The sequence below is a fragment of the Salvelinus fontinalis genome, chromosome 32 (assembly GCF_029448725.1).
Source record: "Salvelinus fontinalis isolate EN_2023a chromosome 32, ASM2944872v1, whole genome shotgun sequence".
In the NCBI taxonomy this organism is placed as follows: Eukaryota; Metazoa; Chordata; class Actinopteri; order Salmoniformes; family Salmonidae; genus Salvelinus; species Salvelinus fontinalis.
Window position 1 is genome coordinate 32,333,386 of NC_074696.1, and position 21,674 is coordinate 32,355,059.

General features: G+C 46.5%; 1 protein-coding gene across 1 annotated transcript in view; it reads left to right on the forward strand.

The window, feature by feature from the left end:
- Positions 1-21,674, forward strand: part of LOC129831097 (protein Jumonji-like) — a 98,470-nt gene that overhangs the window by 71,410 nt on the left and 5,386 nt on the right. Inside the window, exons 7-13 of the mRNA XM_055894130.1 lie at positions 1,032-1,243; positions 5,204-6,407; positions 6,962-7,479; positions 10,119-10,211; positions 10,317-10,435; positions 18,589-18,659; positions 18,978-19,092. Of these exons, the coding sequence (XP_055750105.1) occupies positions 1,032-1,243; positions 5,204-6,407; positions 6,962-7,479; positions 10,119-10,211; positions 10,317-10,435; positions 18,589-18,659; positions 18,978-19,092 (2,332 nt within the window). The remainder of the gene's footprint in view (positions 1-1,031; positions 1,244-5,203; positions 6,408-6,961; positions 7,480-10,118; positions 10,212-10,316; positions 10,436-18,588; positions 18,660-18,977; positions 19,093-21,674) is intronic.

The window sequence follows — 21,674 nt, forward strand, 5'->3', positions numbered from 1 at the left end:
GGTAAGGCCCTGCGATAGACTAGCATCCTGTCCAGGGGGTGTACTTGTATACTGAACAAAAATATAAATGCAACATGTAAAATGTTGGTCTCATGTTTCATGAGCTGAAATGAAAGAGCCCATAAATGTTTCATATGAACAAAAAGCTTATTTTTATCAAATGGTGTGCACAAATGTTAACATCCCTGTTAGTGAGTGTTTTATAACTTGTCAAGATAATCCATCCACCTGACAGGTGTGACATATCAAGAAGCTGATTAAACAACATTACACAGATCATTACACAGATGCACCTTGTGCTGGGGACAGTAAAAGGCCTCTCTAAAATGTGCAGCTTTGTGTCACAACACAATGGGGGGTGTATTTATGTCTGTAATAAAGCCCCTTTGTTGGTAAAAACTCATTCTGATTGGCTGGGCCTGGCTCCCCAGTGGGTGGGCCTAACACTGGGAGATGAATTCACCTTTCAGCAGGACATAACCTAAAACACAAGGCCAAATCTACACTGTAATTGCTTACCAAGAAGACCGTGAATGTTCCTGAGTGGCTGAGTTACTGTTTTGAATTAAATCTGCCTGAAAATCTGTGGTAAGACCTGAAAATGGTTATCTAGCAATGATCCACAACCAATTTGACAGAGCTTGAAGAATGTCGAAAAGAATAATGGTCAAATGTTGCACAATCCAGGTTTAGAAAGCTCTTAGACTTACCCAGAAAGACTCAGTATTCACTGCCAAAGGTGCTTCTACAAAGTATTGACTCAGGGGTGTGAATACTTATGTAAATTAGATTTCTTTATTTCATTTTCGATAAATTTGCAAAGAATTCTAAACATGTTTTCACTTTTTCATTATAGGGTATTGTGTGTAGATGCGTTAGAAAAAATATATATGTTTAATCCATTTTCAGTTCAGGCTGTAACACCGCAGCATCCTTCTACACAGACCTGAGATCATCTTTTCTCTACTTTTGGTCCAGTGTTCAACCTTCTAAACTGATCTAAGATCATCTTTTCTCTCCTGTTTGTTCAGTGTTGAATGGCCACAGCAAGTCGCCCCGGGACAGCCCCAAGCCCAGAGGGAAGGAGTGGGTGCAGGTGAGGGAGCGCAGTGAGAGGGCCGAGGCCCGGAGGGAGCAGGCCCTCAGCCAGCCAGAGGCCACAGCCAGGGGCCACACCTTACCCAGAGGCCACACTACCAATGGACTGCCTCACAGGAGGGCTGCAGAGGAGCCCCGCAAGCAGGTACTGCATCTATACCTGAACAGCATGCTTGGTTGATTTGGCTAATATGTAACTCTATAACGGTCATAAAGATGGCTGACCAGCATGCTTCAGTAACCACCAAGCGAGAGCAGACATTATCATTAGACGAGCAGTAATGTGTGACGACGATGAACGATGACATATTATTAATACAGTAACGTAACAGCAGCATGCTCTGTGTGAAATCCCTGAGCTCCTTTCCTCTCCTGCCGTTGAAACACAATCATTACACAGACGCAGTCTGCTACTATATTTACTACTGGAGCTGGGCTGTGAAAGCTGCCTTCCTGTCCAAGAAGGAGCTCTGCTAAGGAGAAGGGGATGACAGGAGGAGGGAGAGTACCTTTGGCCCAGTTTATATACACATTGTGGTTCTGACAGTTACATGAGCTAATCAGAGGGGAGCACTGGGGGCTTTGCCTCTCGTCAGAGAGAGCAGCATCATGACCGGCAGCTCGGCTCCCCCAGACGGCCGGTACACCGGAGCCGGGCCACGCTGTCTCATGTTGATGCCGGGCCTGTCAGTTTTAAGTGCCGCCAACTGACTAATTAGGGAACAATGAATCTCAAAGAGCAGGGCAGAGCCAAGACAAACTACGCTGAAGTGATTGGCCTTTGTTCTAGCCCTCTGCCCTCTCTGCTTTCTGTCTCGGTCTCTCGCTCTCTCTGTCTGTCTCTCTGTGTGTGTGCTCATGTGTTATACTGGCAGATTCACCGTCCTTGGCAACAGAGCTCCAATCATGTTGAGGCATTCACATTTTTAGTCTTCTGATATTAACTGTGAGAGTGGAGCAGCAGGCCGATATCCAATCCCCTGGCCGATAGCAACGTGATCATGATCCCTAGTCTGTGGAAGGGAATCAGCCATAGTTCAAATGATTATCATACAAGAACCCAATGGCCCTGTTATACAGCATTTAGTTAGCGCAAGCCAGACTAATGATATTCTGTGAAATCTGAACTGAGGGATGTTATTTGGTCAGGAAAATTGAGCTGCTGCTCCTGTCTCCTGATGACCTTTGTCTCGGTTTAAAAGTCATTATGCTGAAGACTATTCATGTAGACAGACCTCGAAGACCATCTTTTCAGACATCACATTGACGTGCTTGTTTTTATGTACTTTTGAGTGCTACATTGTTTGTGTTTTTTTTGATAAGTGTGTCTGTTTCTCTATACGCTGGAAGAGTTACGCTTACTCTTCCTGATCCAGTCTTTTCAAATTGGTTGCTGAGCTCTAGATCTCTTCCTATGGGCTGCTGAGCTGCAGTGGATCCAGTCTGTTCCTATGAGCAGCTGATTTGCTGTAGATCCGTTCTCTTCCTATGGGCCGCTGAGCTGCAGATGTTCCGTGTTAATCTTCCTGCCATCCTGCAGATGGACTATAGCAACACATGATGTCATCCTGAGCCATCCCCCGCCACCCCCCTCCTCTCTTTCCACTCACATGCGACCAAAATCCACTTCAGAGAGTTGGCTGGGGTTCTGTTCTCTCTTGCTCCCTCACTCTTTCTCCCTCTCCCTCGCTTACTCTGTCTGTTTCCTGTAATGATTTTAATTTATTTCTCACCAGTCTTTCGGTGCCTTCTACAGGGGCCTTCACCTTCTCTACATGGGCCTCCACAGGGCTGGGATGTAGCTCGTCTTCTCTCTCTCGCTCCTCTCTGTCTCAGACCAGACTATTACAGAGCAAAGGCCGCTGCTCACATGCACGCCAACCCTTGAGAGAGAGTTGTACAGCAGAGTAGAGCCAGTGAGCACTCTAGTGGTGAAACTAAAGTAGACAACCACCACCCAGCCTGCTGTGCCTTTGTCAGCATATCTGTTCGATCACAGCTGGCCCACTGGCTCTCTGTTTCTATTCTTTTGGTCGTGAAGGTAAAATGGATGAGTTTGACCCTTAAAACCTCTCTGGGATATGTGGAACGCTAGCGTCCCAACTGGCCAACATCCAGTGACAATGCAGAGCGCCAAATTCAAATCAATTACTATAAAAATGTAACTTTCATGAAATCACACATACAATACACCAAATTAAAGCTACACTTGTTGTGAATCCAGCCAACGTGTCAGATTTCAAAAAGGCTTTACGGCGAAAGCAAACGATGCTATTATCTGAGGACAGCACCCCAGCAAACAAACAGACAATCATATTTCAACCCTCCAGGCGTGACACAAAACGCAGAAATAAAGATATTTCGGTCCAGACATCACAAATGGTCCTTTTGTTCGATTAATTACGTCTATATATATCTAAAATGTCCATTTATTTGGCACGTTTGATCCAGAAAAACACCGGTTCCAACTCGCGCAACATGACTACAAAATATCTCAAAAGTTACCTGTAAGTTTTGTCCAAATATTTCAAACTACTTTCCTAATACAACTTTAGGTATTTTAACGTAAATAATCGATACAATTTAAGACGGGATTAACTGTGTTCAATACCGGAGGAAAGTAAAGTGGAGCGTGCTTTTCAGGTCACGCGCCTCTATCAAAGAGTACACTTCTCTCTACCCTCGTTCTGAACAGTGCTACTTCTTCATTTCTCAAAGGAAAAACCTCAACCAATTTCTAAAGACTTGACATCCAGTGGAAGCGATAGGAACTGCAAGAAAGTCCCTTAGAAATCTGGATTCCCAATGAAAACCCAAAGAGTGACCTCAAAAAAAGAATTCGGAATGGTTTGTCTTCGAGGTTTCGCCTGCCAAATAAGTTCTGTTATACTCACAGACATGATTCAAACAGTTTTAGAAACTGCAGAGTATTTTCTATCCAAATCTACTAATAATGCATATCCTAGCTTCTGGGCCTGAGTGGCATTCAGTTTACTTTGGACACGCTTTTCATCTGGATGTGAAAATGCTGCCCCCTATCCCAAATAAGTTTTTAAGCAAGGTGTTTAAATTCTACAGACAGAAGTCTTGAGAATCTGATGTTGTCTTTGGTTATAGCCCTATCCCTCTAGAGTTGAGAATCTGATGTATTTGTTGAATCTCTGGCATCGTGCTGCTTTGAGACCCTGGCAGACATCACGCTGCGTTTAGCCACTCTGCCATCCATCACTCTGGCCTGCTGGGGCGACGGGGTTCGCTCTCTCTTGCGCTCGCTCCTCCTCTCGCTCTCTCTCTCTCTCGCTCCTTTCTCTCTGTCATTCTCTGTATTTTTCCACTATTGAGGGGAGCAGGATTTATGAAGGGGGTCACATTTCACTGCCCTTATCTTTTAATAGCCTCTCTTTGTGTTGGCTGCACCTGATAGGAGTACAATACAGCTGCAGCCCTGCTTCTAATGCAGAGGCGTTCAGGGGGCAGCAGAGGGAACTGAGAGGGAGACAACTCTGCTTCTTCCGCTGGTGGGTCTGGGTGGCTTTATTTCCCCAGCTGCGTTTAGCCAGTGAGGTCCCCGATGTAACTTAAGCTACCTACATTTCAGAGCTCACATGTTCAGCAGGGGTTCTCAGATCTGCAGGAAACAAAACTTTTATTTGAGGCATTAAAGGCGAATTAAAGAGCTTAAGGAAACTATACCAAATAAAACTGGCTTCATGTGCTGGGATAGAGTTTCAAGTAGTAACCTTTTTTATGTAGTGTTCTCTACATACAGCAGTTGGCTCTAAAATTAAAGCCTCACTCCTATTAGGGACGGGGTGGCTTTTTTCAGCTGTTGTTGAAGCTAACATTGTTTAGTTTTTTGACCTGTGGAAGAGTGTTTGTCTACAATAGCAGATTTAAAAGTACAACAACCCGTGTATAGGCTTCATTGAATAGCAGCAGTTTTTTAAATGTTTGCTTACTAGTTTTTACTTCTTCAATGTGAAGCCACAGCTCCAGAGGGAGAGAGAGTGTGTGTGTTAGAACACAGAACCACTGCACAGAATGTTTCTGAACACATTTTTCTGATCTCCCGCTCTCTCTCTCTCGTTCTCTCTCTCGCTCTCAGGTCTTTAAAGTGAACGGCGTCACACGGGTGTCCCAGCCAGGCGTGCACACGGCCGGTGCCCAAAAAACGAAAGACTTCAGACTGCCGTCCAAAACTGTGAAGGGCCAAGTCACATACACCAAAGCAAAACGAGAACTGGTCAAGAAAACCAAACTGAACCACCGCAAACACAGCACTGCTGCTTCACATAGAGCCAATAGCAACAATCACCACCGCCACCAGCGACTCCCCCTCTCCAACTCAGGAAAAGCCCAGATTAGCAAAGCAAAAACACGCAAACAGGTGTTATTATCCAATGGGGTGTACAAGGTGGCTAACGGGGGCGGTGTGCGCCTCAACGGTCGCCTCTGTGCCAAGCAGGAGGTGGGCAGGCAGGGGCGTGAGGGGCTGAGGAACTCCAAGCGGAGGCTGGAGGTGGCGGTAGCAGCCATCGGGGTGGTGGCTGACTCCCAGGGTCAGCTGGTCATCCTGGAGAATAACCCCAACCCTAAGAAGACAGAACAGCACCAGACCAGCCCTCTGGAAACACGCAGTAAGAAAGCCTGTCAGGACAAGACCTTGGTCCCCAACGGACACATCGTCATGGAAACCACCCCTCCCCCGACCCTGCTAGCCCCACCCCCTCCCCCGACTCCTCCCGCCACACCACCAGCCAATCCAGAGCCAGAGCGCCAGCGGCCCAAGCGGGCGTCAGCCGGCAAGCTGATGTTCATCAGACAAGCACAGCAGCGGGCGCAGGTTGCCTCTAACCCTAACCACAACCGCTCAACTACCTCAGAATCCCCTTGCCACACTTCTGGACACAACCCTGGACATATCCCTCACAAACCAGCAGAGCCCCGGCCTGACAGGGAGTGGGAAAGGGAGAAGGAGAGGGAGAGAGAGAGGGCGGAGAGGAGTAGGGTGAGCTGGGCGGCGTTGGGTGAGGCGCCAGTGTTCTGTCCCACCCAGCGGGAGTTCCAGGACCCCCTGGTGTACCTGGACTCTGTGCGGGAGGGGGCAGAGCCCTTCGGACTTTGTCGTGTGGTTCCCCCGGCTGACTGGCGCCCAGAGTGCAAACTGAACGATGAGATGCGCTTTGTGACCCAGGTGCAGCGCATCCACAAGCTGGGCCGTCGCTGGGGCCCCAATGTACAGAGGCTAGCCTGCATCAAGAAGCACCTCAAATCTCAGGGCATCACCATGGAAGACCCCCCGCTCATCGGTGAGTCTAACTCATAGACTGTCCCTACTTTACCGACTGTCCCTACTTTACCAGCCACACACACCCCTAACCCAATCCCCCTGGTCGCTGGTTAGTCTCAGACAGTCAAACACACTCATATAGGCTGGACGAATGTCGCAAAACAAATCTCTTTAGCGAACATTGGGTCTCGAAGGTATTGACAATCCAATAAAATGTTTGTTGCGTTCCACCAATGGTATCTGGTATTTTTACTGCAGATGTCAATAACAATATTCAGATGTAAGTCTGTGAGGCAGTAAAACCACAACCTAGCAGGTTGCCTGACACCTTAGATTTCTCACTCAGCAGCTTGATGTGTTTTTAAACTGGCTGGGCTCTGAAAGAGGCTGTTTATCTGACTGAAATAAATGTTTGAGTCTGTATAAGAATGCGGCCGATGTTGTGCTATCATTACCGAAGAAGTGTTAAGCTCATGGCCATTGACCCTCACCCATTCCTCTCTCCCCAGGCGGCTGTGGGGTTTGGGTTAGGCTTAACCCTGTATCTGACCCCATCTCCCTCTCTTCCTCCAGGTGGCTGTGAGGTGGACCTGGCTCGGTTTTTCCAGCTGATTAATGACATGGGCGGCATGCAGCAGGTGATGGACCTGAAGAAGTGGAGTAAACTGGCTGATCTGCTGCGGATCCCCAAGTCAGCCCAGGACCGTCTAGCCAAGCTGCAGGAGTCCTACCTCCAGTACCTGCTGTCCTATGACTCTCTGTCCCCCGAGGAGCACCGACGCCTGGAGAGGGAGGTGCTACAGGAGAAGGAGGGCCTGGAACGCCTCAGGGGGCCCCTGGAGGGCCACACAGAAAGGAGCCTGGTCCTGCCGCGCTACGAGCCAAAGAACGGGCTGGCCGGCAGTCTGGTGCAGCGCAGCAACGGTCAGCTGTGCAGCCGGCTGAAGGAGCTGGACACTCAGCAGCTGAAGGTGGGACGCCGGAGGCTGTTCGCTCAGGAAAAGAATAATGGGGACAAGACACAGCAGGATGAAGAGGAGGCGGATATGGAGAAAGGCGTTCTCAGTGACCAGCACAAGTGTATTTACAAGGTGAGGACCGGGCAACAACAATGCACATCCTTTTTAAAACTGCGTTTTTGTTCATTCCTCTCATTCCTCTCACGCCTCACACGTTATCTAGTTCCAGTCCTGCCTGCTCTATTCTGTTGTTTTAGCTGATGGAATGTAGGTCAGTGCTGAGCTGGCTGAAATGGAACCACAGACAGCAGGCCTCTGCTTCTCTACTCCACATCGCTCTGCTCTGCCCTGCCCTGCCTCTCTCTGTGTTAACACTGCCCACACTTCGGCCTACACACAAATACAGTTGAAGTCAAATGTTTACATACACTTAGGTTGGAGTCATTAACTTGTTTTTCAACCTCTCCACAAATTTTTGGTTAACAAACTATAGTTTTGGCAAGTCGGTTAGGACATCTACTTTGTGCATGACACAAGTCATTTTTCCAACAATTGTTTACAGACAGATTATTTCACTTATAATTCACTGTATCCAGTGGGTCAGAAATTTACATGCACTATGTTGACTGTGCCTATAAACAGCTTGGAAATTTTCAGAAAATGATGTCATGGCTTTAGAAGCTTCTGATAGGCTAATTGACATCATTTGTGTCAATTTGAGGTGTACCTGTGGATGTATTTCTCGGCCGACCTTCAGATTCAGTGCCTCTTTGCTTGACATCATGGGAAAATCAAAAGAATTCAGCCAAAACCTTAGGAAAAAAATGGGAGACCTCCACAAGTCTGGTTCATCCTTGGGAGCATTTTCCAAATGCCTCAATGTACCACGTTCATCTGTAGAAACAATAGTACGCAAGTATAAACACCATGGGACCACGCAGCCGTAATACCCTCAGGAAGGAGACGCGTTCTGTCTTCTAGAGATGAATGTACTTTGCTGTTGTTCTGGGATTGATTTAGACTTGTCGCACAAAAGGCCCTTGTGAAGATGCTCGAGGAAACGGGTACAAAAGTATCTATATCCACAGTAAAACAAGTCCTATATCGACATAACCTGAAAGGCCGCTCAGCAAGGAAGAAGCCACTGCTCCAAAACCGCCATAAAAATGCCAGACTACGGTCTGCAACTGCACATGGGTACAATGATTGTACTTTTTTGAGAAATGTCCTCTGGTCTGATGAAACTAAAATAGAACTGTTTGGCCATAATGACCATTCTTATGTTTGGAGGAAAAGGGGGGAGGCTTGCAAGCCGAAGAACACCATCCCAACCGTGAAGCACGGGGGTGGCAGCATCATGTTGTGGGGGTTGCTTCAGGAGGGACTGGTGCACTTCACAAAATAGATGGCAGCATGAGGCAGGAAAGTTATGTGGATTTATTGAAGAAACATCTCAAGACAACAGTCAAGAAGTTAAAGCTTGGTTGCAAATTAGTTTTCCAAATGGACAACGACCCCAAGCATACTTCCAAAGATGTGGCAAAATGGCTTAAGGACAACAAAGTCAAGTCCTGATCTCAATCACAAAGCCCTGACCTCAATCCTATAGGTAATTTGTAGGCAGAACTGAAAAAGCGTGTGCAAGCAAGGAGGCTTACAAACCTGACTCAGTTACACCAGCTCTGTCAGGAGGAATGGGAAAAAAATTCACCCAACTTATTGTGGGAAGTTTGTGGAAGGCTACTCGAAACGTTTGACCCAAGTTAAACACTTTAAAGGCAATGCTACCAAATACTAATTGAGTGTATGTAAACTTCTGACCCACTGGGAATGTGATATAAATGAATATATAAAGCTGAAATAAATCATTCTCTACTATTATTCAGACTTTTCACATTCTTAAAATAAAGTGGTGATCCTAACTGACCTAAAACAGGGAATTTAGGATTAAATGTCAGGAATTGTGAAAAACTGAGTTTAAATGTATTTGGCTAAGGTGTATGTAAACTTCCGACTTCAACTGTATACACACACACACACACACGGCAGCTTCCTGACCCAGGCGCTCCCCCTGCTGCTCTTCTCAAATCATGTCACATGTGCCACATATAACAGGTGTAGACCTTACAGTGAAATTCATACTTACAAGCCCTTAACCAGCAATGCAGTTCAATAAATAGTTTTTACATAAAATAAAGTAAAAAAATACAAAGTAACACAGTAGAATTACATAACAATAATGAGGCTATATACAGGGGGCCCGGTACTGAGTAAATGTGCGTGGGTACAGGTTAGAGGAGGTAAGGTACTCTGAGTGTGATGTAATATAGTTTCTAACCCTAGCCCACTGTGTGTCTGTGATCATGACATCTCAAACACCGTTCTGGTCTGGATTCCATTTCAATCGTTTCCCTCCCCAACGCAAGCAGACCCATAAGACGTGAGATCAGTACAATTACAGTAACCCAGAGACAGTACAGGCAGATTTTATCGACGCCATCATGGCCCCTCCAATCTGATGTGGCATCCCAGGGAAGGTTCATATTAGCTAGTCATGCTCAGAAACGTTGGACACAGATATGGAGCTGCAGAGACTTGCATACAGTACACTCAGGTCATCCAGTCTTTCATTTTTTATTGCATAATTAAGCCCTGGTGTGTATGGCTATATGTTTCGCTTTTAGGCTCGTCCATAGGCTGGTATTAGCTTTTACAGGGTACCTGACTCTGTTTGATGCTAGTTGTACTACGTGGCTCATTTTGTGTTGCAGGGGAAATCTGTATCTCTCACCAACTTCTTTAGGATAGCCAGGAACACCATGACCATGTGCTTTAACAAAGAGCCCGGTGCTGCTGAAGTCGAGGTAAGAATGGCATGTCTTAGTCACTACTGTAAATGGAGCTTCTTTTTTTTTGTGTGCACATTTTATCGATCACTGCTCACTTCTCCTTTTTGTCTTACTTGACAGCAAGAATACTGGAGGATAGTGGAGCAGAGGCACTGCCATGTGGCAGTGCATTATGGGAAAGTGGACACCAACACACACGGAAGTGGCTTCCCCGTGGGAAAGTCAGAGCCATTTTCTAAGTAAGAAGACCCAATGTCATCACACACTAAACAAAGAAAAACCCAATATGGTCCCACTTTATATTACGTTTGGCTCCATAAAGCCTTCAAAATGCCTTCATAAGCACTACATAAATGTGTTAATCTATAACCGTATCTCATGCTTTTATAAAGGGTTCATAAATTTGGCATAACTGACAATCACCAATGTCAAATGTGACATAACCCACTATGTCAAATATGATACAGTATGACAGGGTTATAAATGCTTTGAAGCCTCAATTTAATGATTTTAAGAGGTGCTTATGCCATATAGTGGGTTATGTCGTATTTGACATTGGTGGTTATGCCACATTTATGAACCCTTTATAAAGCATGACCTACAGTTATAAATTTGTAACACTTTTGTGTAGTGTTTATGAAGGCTTTATGAAGCTTTTATAAGCTGCTCGTCATTTAGTGTGACCAACAATATCTCTTGACTGGCCACTGTGGAATGACTGTGTCCTCCATCTGACCCTGACAGTGACTGTTTGTGTCCTCCATCTAAACCTGACAGTGACTGTTTGTGTCCTCCATCTAAACCTGACAGTGACTGTTTGTGTCCTCCATCTAAACCTGACAGTGACTGTTTGTGTCCTCCATCTAAACCTGACAGTGACTGTTTGTGTCCTCCATCTAAACCTGACAGTGACTGTTTGTGTCCTCCATCTAAACCTGACAGTGACTGTTTGTGTCCTCCATCTAAACCTGACAGTGACTGTTTGTGTCCTCCATCTAAACCTGACAGTGACTGTTTGTGTCCTCCATCTGCCCCTGACAGTGACTGTTTGTGTCCTCCATCTAAACCTGACAGTGACTGTTTGTCCTCCATCTAAACCTGACAGTGACTGTTTGTGTCCTCCATCTAAACCTGACAGTGACTGTTTGTGTCCTCCATCTGACCCTGACAGTGACTGTTTGTGTCCTCCATCTAAACCTGACAGTGACTGTTTGTGTCCTCCATCTGACCCTGACAGTGACTGTTTGTGTCCTCCATCTGACCCTGACAGTGACTGTTTGTGTTCTCCATCTAAACCTGACAGTGACTGTTTGTGTCCTCCATCTAAACCTGACAGTGACTGTTTGTGTCCTCCATCTAAACCTGACAGTGACTGTTTGTGTCCTCCATCTGACCCTGACAGTGACTGTTTGTGTCCTCCATCTGACCCTGACAGTGACTGTTTGTCCTCCATCTGACCCTGACAGTGACTGTTTGTGTCCTCCATCTAAACCTGACAGTGACTGTTTGTGTCCTCCATCTGCCCCTGACAGTGACTGTTTGTGTCCTCCATCTAAACCTGACAGTGACTGTTTGTGTCCTCCATCTAAACCTGACAGTGACTGTTTGTTTCCTCCATCTGACCCTGACAGTGACTGTTTGTGTCCTCCATCTAAACCTGACAGTGACTGTTTGTGTCCTCCATCTAAACCTGACAGTGACTGTTTGTGTCCTCCATCTGACCCTGACAGTGACTGTTTGTGTCCTCCATCTAAACCTGACAGTGACTGTTTGTGTCCTCCATCTAAACCTGACAGTGACTGTTTGTGTCCTCCATCTAAACCTGACAGTGACTGTTTGTGTCCTCCATCTAAACCTGACAGTGACTGTTTGTTTCCTCCATCTGACCCTGACAGTGACTGTTTGTGTCCTCCATCTAAACCTGACAGTGACTGTTTGTGTCCTCCATCTAAACCTGACAGTGACTGTTTGTGTCCTCCATCTAAACCTGACAGTGACTGTTTGTGTCCTCCATCTAAACCTGACAGTGACTGTTTGTGTCCTCTATCTGACCCTGACAGTGACTGTGTCCTCCATCTGACCCTGACAGTGACTGTTTGTGTTCTCCATCTAAACCTGACAGTGACTGTTTGTGTCCTCCATCTAAACCTGACAGTGACTGTTTGTTTCCTCCATCTGACCCTGACAGTGACTGTATGTGTCCTCCATCTAAACCTGACAGTGACTGTTTGTGTCCTCCATCTAAACCTGACAGTGACTGTTTGTGTCCTCCATCTGCCCCTGACAGTGACTGTTTGTGTCCTCCATCTAAACCTGACAGTGACTGTTTGTGTCCTCCATCTGACCCTGACAGTGACTGTTTGTGTCCTCCATCTGACCCTGACAGTGACTGTTTGTGTCCTCCATCTAAACCTGACAGTGACTGTTTGTTTCCTCCATCTGACCCTGACAGTGACTGTTTGTTTCCTCCATCTGACCCTGACAGTGACTGTTTGTGTCCTCCATCTAAACCTGACAGTGACTGTTTGTGTCCTCCATCTGCCCCTGACAGTGACTGTTTGTGTCCTCCATCTAAACCTGACAGTGACTGTTTGTGTCCTCTATCTGACCCTGACAGTGACTGTGTCCTCCATCTGACCCTGACAGTGACTGTTTGTGTCCTCCATCTGACCCTGACAGTGACTGTTTGTGTCCTCCATCTAAACCTGACAGTGACTGTTTGTGTCCTCCATCTAAACCTGACAGTGACTGTTTGTGTCCTCCATCTAAACCTGACAGTGACTGTTTGTGTCCTCCATCTGACCCTGACAGTGACTGTTTGTGTCCTCTATCTGACCCTGACAGTGACTGTGTCCTCCATCTGACCCTGACAGTGACTGTTTGTGTCCTCCATCTAAACCTGACAGTGACTGTTTGTGTCCTCCATCTAAACCTGACAGTGACTGTTTGTGTCCTCCATCTAAACCTGACAGTGACTGTTTGTTTCCTCCATCTAAACCTGACAGTGACTGTTTGTGTCCTCCATCTGACCCTGACAGTGACTGTTTGTGTCCTCCATCTAAACCTGACAGTGACTGTTTGTGTCCTCCATCTGACCCTGACAGTGACTGTTTGTGTCCTCCATCTAAACCTGACAGTGACTGTTTGTGTCCTCCATCTAAACCTGACAGTGACTGTTTGTTTCCTCCATCTAAACCTGACAGTGACTGTTTGTGTCCTCCATCTGACCCTGACAGTGACTGTTTGTGTCCTCCATCTAAACCTGACAGTGACTGTTTGTGTCCTCCATCTAAACCTGACAGTGACTGTTTGTGTCCTCCATCTGACCCTGACAGTGACTGTTTGTGTCCTCCATCTGACCCTGACAGTGACTGTTTGTGTCCTCCATCTAAACCTGACAGTGACTGTTTGTGTCCTCCATCTAAACCTGACAGTGACTGTTTGTGTCCTCCATCTGACCCTGACAGTGACTGTTTGTGTCCTCCCTCTAAACCTGACAGTGACTGTTTGTGTCCTCCATCTAAACCTGACAGTGACTGTTTGTGTCCTCCATCTGACCCTGACAGTGACTGTTTGTCCTCCATCTGACCCTGACAGTGACTGTTTGTGTCCTCCATCTAAACCTGACAGTGACTGTTTGTGTCCTCCATCTGCCCCTGACAGTGACTGTTTGTGTCCTCCATCTAAACCTGACAGTGACTGTTTGTGTCCTCCATCTAAACCTGACAGTGACTGTTTGTTTCCTCCATCTGACCCTGACAGTGACTGTTTGTGTCCTCCATCTAAACCTGACAGTGACTGTTTGTGTCCTCCATCTAAACCTGACAGTGACTGTTTGTGTCCTCCATCTGACCCTGACAGTGACTGTTTGTGTCCTCCATCTAAACCTGACAGTGACTGTTTGTGTCTTCCATCTAAACCTGACAGTGACTGTTTGTGTCCTCCATCTAAACCTGACAGTGACTGTTTGTGTCCTCCATCTAAACCTGACAGTGACTGTTTGTTTCCTCCATCTGACCCTGACAGTGACTGTTTGTTTCCTCCATCTGACCCTGACAGTGACTGTTTGTTTCCTCCATCTGACCCTGACAGTGACTGTTTGTGTCCTCCATCTAAACCTGACAGTGACTGTTTGTGTCCTCCATCTGCCCCTGACAGTGACTGTTTGTGTCCTCCATCTAAACCTGACAGTGACTGTTTGTGTCCTCTATCTGACCCTGACAGTGACTGTGTCCTCCATCTGACCCTGACAGTGACTGTTTGTGTCCTCCATCTAAACCTGACAGTGACTGTTTGTTTCCTCCATCTAAATCTGACAGTGACTGTTTGTGTCCTCCATCTAAACCTGACAGTGACTGTTTGTGTCCTCCATCTAAACCTGACAGTGACTGTTTGTGTCCTCCATCTGACCCTGACAGTGACTGTTTGTGTCCTCCATCTAAACCTGACAGTGACTGTTTGTGTCCTCCATCTAAACCTGACAGTGACTGTTTGTGTCCTCCATCTGACCCTGACAGTGACTGTTTGTGTCCTCCATCTAAACCTGACAGTGACTGTTTGTGTCCTCCATCTAAACCTGACAGTGACTGTTTGTGTCCTCCATCTAAACCTGACAGTGACTGTTTGTGTCCTCCATCTAAACCTGACAGTGACTGTTTGTGTCCTCCATCTAAACCTGACAGTGACTGTTTGTGTCCTCCATCTAAACCTGACAGTGACTGTTTGTGTCCTCCATCTGCCCCTGACAGTGACTGTTTGTGTCCTCCATCTAAACCTGACAGTGACTGTTTGTGTCCTCCATCTAAACCTGACAGTGACTGTTTGTTTCCTCCATCTGACCCTGACAGTGACTGTTTGTGTCCTCCATCTAAACCTGACAGTGACTGTTTGTGTCCTCCATCTGACCCTGACTGTGACTGTTTGTGTCCTCCATCTGACCCTGACAGTGACTGTTTGTGTCCTCCATCTAAACCTGACAGTGACTGTTTGTGTCCTCCATCTAAACCTGACAGTGACTGTTTGTGTCCTCCATCTAAACCTGACAGTGACTGTTTGTGTCCTCCATCTAAACCTGACAGTGACTGTTTGTGTCCTCCATCTAAACCTGACAGTGACTGTTTGTGTCCTCCATCTAAACCTGACAGTGACTGTTTGTGTCCTCCATCTGACCCTGACAGTGACTGTTTGTGTCCTCTATCTGACCCTGACAGTGACTGTGTCCTCCATCTGACCCTGACAGTGACTGTTTGTGTCCTCCATCTAAACCTGACAGTGACTGTTTGTGTCCTCCATCTGACCCTGACAGTGACTGTATGTGTCCTCCATCTAAACCTGACAGTGACTGTTTGTGTCCTCCATCTAAACCTGACAGTGACTGTTTGTTTCCTCCATCTAAACCTGACAGTGACTGTTTGTGTCCTCCATCTGACCCTGACAGTGACTGTTTGTGTCCTCCATCTAAACCTGACAGTGACTGTTTGTGTCCTCCATCTGACCCTGACAGTGACTGTTTGTGTCCTCCATCTAAACCTGACAGTGACTGTTTGTGTCCTCCATCTAAACCTGACAGTGACTGTTTGTGTCCTCCATCTGACCCTGACAGTGACTGTTTGTGTCCTCCATCTGACCCTGACAGTGACTGTTTGTGTCCTCCATCTAAACCTGACAGTGACTGTTTGTGTCCTCCATCTAAACCTGACAGTGACTGTTTGTGTCCTCCATCTAAACCTGACAGTGACTGTTTGTGTCCTCCATCTAAACCTGACAGTGACTGTTTGTTTCCTCCATCTGACCCTGACAGTGACTGTTTGTTTCCTCCATCTGACCCTGACAGTGACTGTTTGTGTCCTCCATCTAAACCTGACAGTGACTGTTTGTGTCCTCCATCTAAACCTGACAGTGACTGTTTGTGTCCTCCATCTGACCCTGACAGTGACTGTTTGTGTCCTCCATCTAAACCTGACAGTGACTGTTTGTGTCCTCCATCTAAACCTGACAGTGACTGTTTGTGTCCTCCATCTAAACCTGACAGTGACTGTTTGTGTCCTCCATCTAAACCTGACAGTGACTGTTTGTGTCCTCCATCTAAACCTGACAGTGACTGTTTGTGTCCTCCATCTAAACCTGACAGTGACTGTTTGTGTCCTCCATCTGCCCCTGACAGTGACTGTTTGTGTCCATCTAAACCTGACAGTGACTGTTTGTGTCCTCCATCTAAACCTGACAGTGACTGTTTGTTTCCTCCATCTGACCCTGACAGTGACTGTTTGTGTCCTCCATCTAAACCTGACAGTGACTGTTTGTGTCCTCCATCTGACCCTGACTGTGACTGTTTGTGTCCTCCATCTGACCCTGACTGTGACTGTTTGTGTCCTCCATCTGACCCTGACAGTGACTGTTTGTGTCCTCCATCTAAACCTGACAGTGACTGTTTGTGTCCTCCATCTAAACCTGACAGTGACTGTTTGTGTCCTCCATCTAAACCTGACAGTGACTGTTTGTGTCCTCCATCTGACCCTGACAGTGACTGTTTGTGTCCTCTATCTGACCCTGACAGTGACTGTGTCCTCCATCTGACCCTGACAGTGACTGTTTGTGTCCTCCATCTAAACCTGACAGTGACTGTTTGTGTCCTCCATCTAAACCTGACAGTGACTGTTTGTGTCCTCCATCTAAACCTGACAGTGACTGTTTGTGTCCTCCATCTAAACCTGACAGTGACTGTTTGTGTCCTCCATCTAAACCTGACAGTGACTGTTTGTGTCCTCCATCTAAACCTGACAGTGACTGTTTGTTTCCTCCATCTAAACCTGACAGTGACTGTTTGTGTCCTCCATCTAAACCTGACAGTGACTGTTTGTGTCCTCCATCTAAACCTGACAGTGAGTGTTTGTGTCCTCCATCTAAACCTGACAGTGACTGTTTGTGTCCTCCATCTAAACCTGACAGTGACTGTTTGTTTCCTCCATCTAAATCTGACAGTGACTGTTTGTGTCCTCCATCTAAACCTGACAGTGACTGTTTGTGTCCTCCATCTAAACCTGACAGTGACTGTTTGTGTCCTCCATCTAAACCTGACAGTGACTGTTTGTGTCCTCCATCTGACCCTGACAGTGACTGTTTGTGTCCTCCATCTAAACCTGACAGTGACTGTTTGTGTCCTCCATCTAAACCTGACAGTGACTGTTTGTGTCCTCCATCTAAACCTGACAGTGACTGTTTGTGTCCTCCATCTAAACCTGACAGTGACTGTTTGTGTCCTCCATCTAAACCTGACAGTGACTGTTTGTGTCCTCCATCTGACCCTGACAGTGACTGTTTGTGTCCTCCATCTGACCCTGACAGTGACTGTTTGTGTTCTCCATCTAAACCTGACAGTGACTGTTTGTGTCCTCCATCTAAACCTGACAGTGACTGTTTGTTTCCTCCATCTGACCCTGACAGTGACTGTTTGTTTCCTCCATCTGACCCTGACAGTGACTGTTTGTGTCCTCCATCTAAACCTGACAGTGACTGTTTGTGTCCTCCATCTGCCCCTGACAGTGACTGTTTGTGTCCTCCATCTAAACCTGACAGTGACTGTTTGTGTCCTCCATCTGACCCTGACAGTGACTGTTTGTGTCCTCCATCTGACCCTGACAGTGACTGTTTGTGTCCTCCATCTAAACCTGACAGTGACTGTTTGTGTCCTCTATCTGACCCTGACAGTGACTGTGTCCTCCATCTGACCCTGACAGTGACTGTTTGTGTCCTCCATCTGACCCTGACAGTGACTGTTTGTGTCCTCCATCTAAACCTGACAGTGACTGTTTGTTTCCTCCATCTAAACATGACAGTGACTGTTTGTGTCCTCCATCTAAACCTGACAGTGACTGTTTGTGTCCTCCATCTAAACCTGACAGTGAGTGTTTGTGTCCTCCATCTAAACCTGACAGTGACTGTTTGTGTCCTCCATCTAAACCTGACAGTGACTGTTTGTTTCCTCCATCTAAATCTGACAGTGACTGTTTGTGTCCTCCATCTAAACCTGACAGTGACTGTTTGTGTCCTCCATCTAAACCTGACAGTGACTGTTTGTGTCCTCCATCTAAACCTGACAGTGACTGTTTGTGTCCTCCATCTGACCCTGACAGTGACTGTTTGTGTCCTCCATCTAAACCTGACAGTGACTGTTTGTGTCCTCCATCTAAACCTGACAGTGACTATTTGTGTCCTCCATCTAAACCTGACAGTGACTGTTTGTGTCCTCCATCTAAACCTGACAGTGACTGTTTGTGTCCTCCATCTAAACCTAACAGTGACTGTTTGTTTCCTCCATCTAAACCTGACAGTGACTGTTTGTGTCCTCCATCTAAACCTGACAGTGACAGTGACTGTTCCCTCTCCGTTTCAGACATGGATGGAACCTCACTGTCCTCCCAAATAATTCTGGATCCATTCTGCGGCATCTTGGAGCCGTGCCCGGTGAGATTTCTACCCTAACCCCTCATCCTCACTCTAACCCTCACCCCTGATCCTCAACCCCTCTCACACACAAACCCTCACCCCTGAGGTACCTCTCTCTGCTGGAGACAATGGGAAGATCTCAGTTGTATACTCCTCGTCTCCTTCCCTAAACCATTTGGATAAGAATGCCAGAGGTCCCTCCCTTGTGACCTGTTCCTCCAATGGGTTTTGAGAAAGAGCTGAGGAGAGAGGACGCGAGGAGTATTGAGATCTTCCCATTGTGAGGCCTGTTGTGGTCTCTGCTGTTTTAAAACTGACTTCTCTCTCTCTCCGTAGGGGTGACCATTCCCTGGCTGAACATTGGCATGGTCTTTTCTACCTCATGCTGGTCTCGAGACCAAAACCGCCTTCCATACATTGATTACTTACACACTGGTGCTGACTGCATTTGGTAAGTATCCCAACATGACCACCTCTGTCTCTCTTCCTCCTCACAGGTCATGTGTACTGTACAAGGACATTACAAAGATATGTGGTTTTTCTAAGGTGACATGGAATTAACACCCATCTCGGATCAGGCTTGTAATTAGCTGATCAAAATCCATCTTCCTTGAACACACGCCAGTCTTTTGGAAATATGTATTTATGCCAAAATGGCTCTCTTTAAAGCCACCCAGAAATGACTGGGTGGCAGCGAAGCCACAGACATTAGTGTGTTGTGTATTTGACCTGTTATGAAGGCAATGTTTATTCTCTTTGCATTAGCCCAACTTGAATGTAATGGTAATGAAGGGGTTGAGAAAGGGCATTGGCTGTAGACATCCACCAGCCCAACCCCTCCCTCCCCATGTATGCTACCTGCTCATTGGTGGTGACACAGGTGAGTAGCAATGTGCTAGGAGGTTCCTGAGATGAAGGCAAGTCATAATCAACATCATTGACCGCCTGCTCTCTTGAAGTATGAATGTTCCCCTCATCTTTTCATGGTGTGTCTGCATGTATTAGGCCAGGGGTTCCCAAACATTTTCACTCGGGACCCCCTGTCCAGCACACGCCATGTCTATTTCTAAGGGCAAAAGAACTGCTCATGACACAAACTGTTCACACCCCTCTTGGTGGTGGAGAGAATTTCAGGTTTAAAGCATATTTCCTGCAATTCTACACATTTTGTCATGGGGTGCAAAGAAAATGTTGTAGTTTTAAAGCAAATTTTCTTCCAATTCTATGTCTAATGCCATGTCTAATGTGTATTCTTGTGATATTTGAGTGACCAAAAAATTACAACAGTATCTATGGAATACAACATCTAAGTTTAAAAAAAGTTAGCTGACATGGGCTAGTTGATCTGGACATTTCTTAAGTTATAAATAGCTCTCTAAGGTACACAATATATACTAAAGTATGTGGACACCGCTTCAAATGAGTGGATTTGGCTATTTCAGCCACACCCGTTGCTGACAGGTGTATAAAATCGAGCACACGGCCATGCAATCTCCATAGACAAACATTGGCAGTAGAATGGCCTTACTGAAGAGCTCAGTGACTTTCAAAGGGGTACTGTCATTTTATTTATTGAACCTTATTTTAACAAGGCAAGTCTGTTAAGAACAAATTCTTATTTTCAATGACGGCCTACACCGGCCAAACCCAGACGACCCTGGGCCAATTGCGTGCCGCCCTCTGGGACTCCCAATCACGGCTGGTTGTGATACAGCCTGGATGCCACCTTTACAACAAGTCAGTTCGTCAAATGTCTGCCCTGCTAGAGCTGCCTCAGTCAACTGTAAGTGTTATTGTGAAGTGGAAACGTCTAGAAGCAAAAACGGCTCAGCCGCAAAGTGGTAGGCCACACAAGCGCAAAGAACGGGGCTGCCGAGTGCTGAAGCGTGTAGCGTGTAAAAATTGTCTGTCCTCAGTTGCAACACTCCAAACTGCCCTGGAAGCAACCTCAACACAATAACGTTTTTTCGGGAGCTTCATAAAATGCGTTTCCATGGCCAAGCAGCTGCACACAAGCCTAAGATCACTGTGCACAATACCAAACGTCTGCTGGAGTGGCGTAAAGCTCGCCGCCATTGAACTCTGGGGGGTGGCATTGTAGTGGAAGTGGAAACACGTTCTCTGGAGTGATGAATCATGCTCCACCATCTGAGAGTCCAACGAAGAATATTGGATTGGCGGATGCAAGGAAAACTCTACCTGCCCCAAATGCATAGTGCCCACTGTAAAGTTTGGTGGAGGAGGAATAATGGTATGGAGCTGTTTTTCATGGTTTGGGCTAGGCCCCTTCGCTCCAGTGAAGGGAAATCTTAACACTACAGCATACAATGACATTCTAGACAATTCTGCGCTTCTAACTTTGTGGCAACAGTTTGGGCGAAGGCCCTTTCTCATTTCAGCATGACAATGCCCCGTGCACAAAGCGAGGTCCATTCAGAAATGGTTTGTTGAGATCGGTGTGGAAGAACTTGACTGGCTTGCACAGAGCCCTGAGATCAACCCCATCAAACACCTTTGGGATGAATTGGAACGCCGGCTGCGAGCCAGGCCTAATCGCCCAACATCAGTACCCGACCTCACTAATGCTCTTGTGGCTGAATGGAAGTAAATCCCAGAATGGAAGCTGTTATAGCAGCATGGGGGGGACCAACTCCATATTTATGCCCATGATTTTGGAATGAGATATTCGACGAGCAGGTGTCCATGTACTTTTGGTCATGTAGTGTATGCAATGACTAACATAAGAGGAACTGATGATGAACTACCCAATTTTGAAAGTGCACCTGGCGCCTTCTACGATTATAACTTTCAAGAGTAAGTTTAAAGCCGACCCCTCGCACCCCTTCGTTTGGGAAACACTGTCCTAGAGTTACAGGAAAGAGCCAGACAGCCTGTCTACATGTGCCAGAGTTACAGGAAAGGGCCAGACAGCCTGTCTATATGTCCTAGAGTTACAGGAAGTGCTAGTTTGGGATACTCTAGAACAAGCGTAAGTCTGTTACACTATTCCCAGAGGACTTAGTTGTCCAGGTG